At 46.6% G+C, this 7,221-nt stretch overlaps 1 protein-coding gene across 1 annotated transcript in view; it reads right to left on the bottom strand.

Annotated features, from left to right (window-relative positions):
* Positions 1-6,035, bottom strand: part of ADAMTS20 (ADAM metallopeptidase with thrombospondin type 1 motif 20) — a 199,093-nt gene extending 193,058 nt beyond the window's left edge. The window contains exons 1-2 of the mRNA XM_026648760.1: positions 5,774-6,035; positions 4,197-4,543 (exon numbers count right to left, since the gene is read on the bottom strand). Of these exons, the coding sequence (XP_026504545.1) occupies positions 4,197-4,543; positions 5,774-5,864 (438 nt within the window). The 5' untranslated portion in view covers positions 5,865-6,035. The remainder of the gene's footprint in view (positions 1-4,196; positions 4,544-5,773) is intronic.
* Between the last annotated feature and the right edge of the window lie 1,186 nt (positions 6,036-7,221).

Genomic DNA, 7,221 nt, shown 5'->3' on the forward strand with positions numbered 1-7,221 from the left:
GTGAACTTGCTCAGGAACTGCCTGAGCCACTCGTCGGCATGCTGGGCAGCAGCGGGGGAGGAGCTCCAGACTGCCGGAGCCGATCTGCGATGCAGGGAGGGAGGGAGGAAGGAGGAGGACGTGCTCTCTCTGGCTGAGTGTCGGAGCCCCATGTAAGTGACACCGGCCGGCCGGCAGCACTGTTAGCCGCGCGGGCTCTGCATCAGGGGGAAGTCCGGACATTTGCAAATTCCCCCCGGACGCTATTTTTAGCTTAAAAATCCGGACATGTCCGGGGGAATCCGGACAAATGGTAACCCTACTATTACACTCCTGACACTGCTTTAGCCCTTACCAGTTCTGTTTTTCTGTGCTTCATGTAAGAGAGGATCCAGTGGCCTCATGCCACACCCAAACTCTGCTGAACAGAGACTATGGGATCCCTTGTCAAGCTGGGATCTGTACTACATACAAGGACTGCACCTGCAAAAAGCCTCCACGTACCCCTACACACACTCCCCTCCCACACACGCAACCCCACAATAGAACCATGCTAGACCTGGAGTCCTCTGTAGCAATGAAAGAAAGGGATAACATTTGGCAAAAGGTTGGCCAAGCCATCCTTCCAGCTTCGGAAAACAGGGTTTATACCTCTCCAGAGTCCAACAACACATCCCTGTGTCTGTCTCAAGAACAACACAATGCTCCTCAAGGGGCTGAGCCTACTGTTTCTACAGCATTAAATAGTTTAATTTTTTTTTAAATTCTCACTTTTTCTTTAGGTAGGGGCTACCTTGAATTGAAGACTCACTCCAGTCATGATTATTAAATAACTGTGTCATCTACTATATTGAAATATTCTTTTCAATAGTATTTCCCTGTATTTCTCAATCAACCTGTAAAATTAAATGAATGTTTTACCTCTTTTGTTGAGAGGCCACTTTGGACCACATGCAGCCAGTGACATCCACAGGAGACCTTGTTTCCCACTCTTGTAGGAAGCTAACATTGACTAATGCAGTAAAAGTAAAAACAAAAACAAAGAAATAGAACTTACGAAAATAAAGTTTGAAATTTTAGAAATCACTCAAAAGATGTAAACTGTCTGCTTGCAGGTGATCAGAAGTCCAACTGTGAGCCCACTTAACCTTCTGCCTTTGACTGCATCCCCAACTTTCCTAATTATAGGTTCCCCCCTGCAATTATTACAAGCTCCCTAATAACCTCTTAACCTCCCCCTGCCATTTGCATCCCTCAACCTAGTGAAAGCTCTGCCATGTAACACATCAAAAGTGCATACAATTTGTCAACAGCCTTTAAGCAATGTTCCCTGGGTACTGTACAGCCATACATGTTCTTGGGAGCGGCTTACACTGAGGTCAGAGAGAGCAGCAGAAGCTTGAGATGGTGACTGGAGTCAGGGATGCAAACAGGAAGAGAGTAGGAACTTAGGAGGCAGTAGTGAAGGCTGTGGATGAAGTCAGGGAAGTGGAGAAAGACGCCAAAGAGATTAAGTGGGTATGAATACCTGGTTTATCAACTAAACTTCTGATCACTCTCGGATACACTTGTATACATCTTCAGAGCAATTTCTAAAAACATTATTTTTAATTTTCCTGTAGCATTTTTAAATCCTATTTTTTCCCCTTAACTTTTACAGCATTGGTCCATAGCAGTTCCCTGGGAAGATACGAAACTGGAGAACATAATTGTCATCACTTGGCTCAAAACAGCCTCTCAAACTTCACTCACTTCTGATTTCTTGGGAATTGCAATGAGGGAAATCCTCCCGCACTCTTCACTTCCACATGCCAGGCTCAAGTAACTGGGTTTAACAGGGAGAAAATGGGTCCCACTAAGAGACGGGATTTGCTCCAATATAATTACAATAAAGGGTTATAAAATAACTAAGAGCTAGATTCTACTATCCTTACTCACAATGTGTACTACTTTCTCCATGATTAGTCCCATTTAAAACTATACATGACACAGACTGGTTGTTGAATATACAATGCAAATAAACTAAAAAATTGAGAAAAATATTTTACACTAACTTCTTTCAGTTCCAATAAGCTTACATATTATATATAAATACAATAGGTACAAAAATTTCAGATAGTTGTGCCTTTCAGGTCGGTGATGTCCCTTCAAGTAGTGAAAAACTGCTTTACATGGGATGGGAGTTCCTAGATAACGAAAGCTGTAAAAGGAGAAAGATCTAGTCGCTGTAATTTATTATACCAATCTAATCTGAGCACCTTTCAATAAAACGTTAAACATGATGAACATCTCACACACGTGGCTCATTTTTTCTTTCTTATCTTCTCCCAAGGGGGAGAACTGTATGTGCAGTATAGTGTTTTGTTTTGGTAGGGTTTTGGGTTGAGTTGTTTTTTCTTTTTTTATGATGTACATCAGTATTTATTAGGGATGCTTCAAAAGCAAGATTGGATATGGTCTGGACTGTTTACTTTTTCAGCTCAAATAGTCAATGTCTTAGGGTAGACTGAGTCTGCAGGCTCAGGTCTGAGTATAGGATAGCACATAGTTACACCATCCCAAAAGGAGCACTTGGAAGGAATTGAGCAAAGACATCCCTCTGAAGTACAATTTCCTCTGGGTTCCCCTATTAACACTGTCGCAGAAGGGAGTATGCTATTTGTCAGCCTTTTGTAAATTGCTGCATAATCCCCCCACTCACATCCATCTAGCTCTGCTCTATTTTCTGCATCTTCCTCACTCAATTGCTCATAGGGAAGAGTATAGGGTATGGAGCCCTTGTTCTTCCCCAATACCCAGACCTAAAAGCCTTACTCCTTTTACTTCCTTGCATGGCTGCACAGGACCAAGCCTGTACACAATCTAATCCTAAATTAACATAGCAACAATTATACAATCATATTTTTAAAGGGAAATGTTTTACAACATTTTGCTTGGATGGCAGGTCTAATGAACATAACAGCTTTCACTCTACGGCCTAGTCTACACTTGGAAATTAGGTTGGTATAACTGCATCACTCAGAGGTGTAAAAAAATCCATACCCCTGAACACCTCAGTTAAACTGCCTCTTGGGGAGGTGGAATACCTATGCTGATGGGAGAATCCCTCTTGTCGGCATAGGTAGTGTCTTCACTGAAGAGCAGCACACCGCTGTAGTGTTTTATGTGTAGACAAGCCCTATATCTTACTCCTTTACCACAGCTGCAATATGTTTTAAGTGGGGGGTTTTTTTTGTTTGTTTTGGTTTGGTTTAACTAAAACAAAAATATACTCTGTGTCAATACGTACTTCTTGATATTAAACAGCTCTAAGATACAATTTTATCATTAGAAGTTTAGAATGCTTGATCTATAAAATAACAAATGTTAGACAGGATAACGTAAATAACTGCTTTATAATGTCATCCTCGTTTTAATATAAAGCACTATTATCACAGTGAAAAAACAAGGAATTGATAGAAGTGGCAAAAGAAGAAGCCAGTGTACATCTTCAAAGAGTGTTGCGTTGTTTGTGTTTTGTAAATAAAGAGGAAAAGGCCAGTTGTTATATTTTGTAGCCAAGGGTGGGAGTCAGAAGAGTAAATAAAACAAATCTACTTAGCTTTATGGCTCTCACTAGCTCAGTTTATACATGGCCTAATCCTGTTCTCCCTGAAGTCAACAGGAGGTTTTTCATTTACTTCAATGGAAGCATGATCAGCCTAACATGAGTCAATGCAGAAGATTTGGATGATTGTGGCACAGGGAACACTGGGAGTTTCTCTTCTCCACCTTCTCTTCCTACAGCATTTGTGGAAGCAGAGGAAGAAATAGTACAGGCACTAGCCTTTCCCTGGCTATCCCAGGACCCCACATCACTATTTCATGACTTCTTACCCGTCTGTACATATATAACATTTAATGCTGATTTACAGCATCACTTAATCAAAACACTGATTTATTGTGTTTCTGAGGCAGTTTTTTCTGTGTTAAAATGCCATACCAAACAATCTTCTTATATGCCAGTAGTAGATCTTATGAAAATGGTATGTCTATAGCCTGCCAAAAGGAATCATCAATACAGCACAACTGCCAACACCTACACTTACTCCTGGCATGACCAGCTACCTCGAATAGTGCTTGAGAATTTCAGACTTAGCTCTGCTGCAAAGGAGTCTCTTTCAAACAGGGAAAGACATGAATGAAGGAGAATAGGAAGCAATAACCAACATGCTTACCAGGCCACCACAGAGGCTGAAGACAGCCGTATGTGTCTCCTGTGCATTGACATGCCCCCGGTAGAAGCAGTGGCGCAAGTCAGAGGAGGGCTGCTCCTGTGCGGACCCCACATGCATCACTTTATAATGAGCAGCAATGAATCCTGCATCAGCGCTCAAGTTCAGTTGGAAGAGCTGCCCATAAGCATTGAGCTGGTAGTGTGTCCTGAAAGCAGCGGGCTCCCCGGGTGCCTCCAAGCTCCTTTTCTTCCTCCTGAAGTGATGTGTGTGAGGGAAAACTTCTCCAAATTCATTCACTCGGGTAGGTGTGACTATCTCGTAGGAAGAGAGTTGCTCCACTAAGACCTCTGCAACAGAAAGAAGGAGACCCATCCTTACCAAATAGTGTGGAAACGAGCCATACTTTTATCCAAAATTTGCCCATTACAGTACAGTGTAGTCTAGCATGCAGCTGCCTTACTTGAGGAGACATGGGTCAGGAAGGAGACTTTGGGTCTCCAAAGGAATTCCTCCTGTGTCTCCTCTCCAGGAGACATACACTATCAGTGCATACACACTCCAAACACTCATACATACTGTAAGTACCAGCTCCCACAGCTGTACACACGACCCGCCTCCCACACAGCCCCAACATCCCCACACACTGTGTGCACCCCAACATGCTTAGCAGGAGACTGAAGAGTGCCCTAGGTGCCTCCTTTCCATTGACATGCCCATGGTAAAAGCAGAGGCACAAGTCAGAGCCATTCACGTACATTATATGTGGGGGGTATACACCACACTGAGCCTGCCTCCCCATCCCTACTCACATACCCTATGCCACACAGTCCCTATTCACCCACCCCGCCAACCTAAGCACCACAGCCTCCCCACAGATGCACCCCACTGACATAAGGTACTACACATTCACTCCCACTCCGTTTTGCACCACTCTCACACACACACACACCTAACTCCAGTTACACACACACACCGCACAAACACACACGAATATGCACTCCACACGCATCGCCCCCCACACAAGCAGCGGAATCCTGGCACGTGCTGACCACCGCACACACAGACCCCTCCCTCCTTCCCCCGTTACAAACGAGGGGTGAAATCCCGCCCCCCCCCCCGACAAGGCGCTGGGATGGTGCCGCTGATGTCAGGGGGGCCGGGATTTCACCCCCCGTTTGTAAGTAGGGAGAAGGAGGGAGGGGTCTGTGAGTGTGTGGTGGTCAGCACGTGCCAGGGTCCCGGTGCTTGTGTAGGGGGTGATGCGTGAGTGTGGCGTGCATATTCGTGTGTGTTTGTGCGGTGTGTGTAAGTGGAGTTAGGTGTGTGTGTAAGTGGTACAAAACGGAGTGGGAGTGAATGTGTAGTGCCTTATGTCAGTGGGGTGCATCTGCGGGGAGGCTGTGGTGCCTAGATTTCCCTCCGCGTGGGCGCGCCCCACGCAGGCTCCGCTCCGCGTGCGCCCCGCACCCAGGCACCGCGTTCCTCCAAAGCACCGCGCCGCGGTGTCACCTCCAGCTGCCCGGGGAAGCCCCGCCGCTCGGGGCCGAGCCCAGCCTTCTTTGTTGCCGCCTGTTTACCTTGTGAGGGGTGAAACCGGACTTCCCAGGACTTGGTGATGAGCAGGGAGAGCGGGCACAGCAGACCCGCTAGCCACTTCGCAGCCCGCATGGCTCTCTCCGGGGGCGCCCCGCCGCGGAGCCCCCCGCCGCTGCTCCAGCAGCAGCGCCCGCTTCAGCAGCCGCCACCCGGCTGGGCCGACCCCGCACGGCTCGGCTCTTTCATGTTACTGGCGCCCACCCTTGTTCCCTGCGTTGTCTCCTCCTTTCCCGGCTTCCCCGCTACTCCTTCAGAACGCTGCCCGCTCCGCAGCCCCTTCCCGGCTCCCCCCCGCCTGAACTCTGGCATTCGCTCTGTGCGCCGGGGTGGGCGAGGGCGGTTCTTCCCCTCCTCCCGCAGCCTGTGGGGAAGCGAGGAGCAGCATGCCAGCTTCACTCAGTCCGTGGCCATCCCAGGACCCCCGATCAAAGAGACTGCCCGCCCCCTTGGGGCAGGGACCTGGCCAATGAGTGGAGCCGGCTCACTGCAGCCACTCCATCACACACACACACACACACTTGCTGTCTGACACAACCAGGCACCGCAAAGTGTAATGAGTAATAATAATCACTCCCCACTACAGAAACCTACACATAAGAGTTAATCTCAAAGTGCTGTCATGCCCTCGCCAACCAGATACACAATCCGCAACCAAAACTTTCTGTGACTCTAGAGGTAAGCCTGGAAATATGTGTCAATAAGAAATGTACTTAGAGCCCATTGTCCTCGTCTACAAAACACAAACGCTTGAAAAGCCTGGAAGTTCAACGTTTATGCTCAAAGAAAAAAAAGAGCTCCACTAAGCATGGAAATACACAGAAATGGTCACCTAAAAACCTTAATTCTGCCCACTTCCCACACTGACCTTCTACCCATTGCACATTAGGTGTAAAATGGAGCCATTTTGGTTAAGAATTTTGTTTGAAGGGGGTCCTGATAAGGATTTTAAGAAGTTTGTAGCCTGTGGCTGTAAACATCATGGACTTGGTTTTCTGTTACACTAGGTCGCCTTTAGGTTGCTGTTTGGGAGAGTTGTCATAAAAATCCTTAACCAACTATTCAGGAAAGCACTGGGTCAATCACATAATGATTATGGTCCAAATTACTAGCTTTATGGAAACGTTTTTAAGGAGGTATTTGAAGGATAGTAATCTGGCAATAAGAAGAAGTGAAGTATTGCCAACCTCAAGGGATCAAAAATTGTGAGTTGAACCCCCCTCAAGACACCCCATAACATGAAGTTTTTTTAAAAGATTATACTGGGGGGGGGTCTTGATTTTTTTACCTCCCCTGCCCGTCGTATGTGTGTGTGTGTGTGAGAGAGAGAGAATTAGTGTTGCCCACTATCCAAAATTTAGTGGGTAAGGTAATTCTGGCCCCCACTGCAAAAGCTCTCATCCCCACTTCTGCCCCCCAATTATGTTTGCTC

Source organism: Terrapene carolina, unplaced genomic scaffold (assembly GCF_002925995.2).
Source record: "Terrapene carolina triunguis isolate 2854851 unplaced genomic scaffold, T_m_triunguis-2.0 Scaffold68, whole genome shotgun sequence".
NCBI lineage: Eukaryota > Metazoa > Chordata > Testudines > Emydidae > Terrapene > Terrapene triunguis.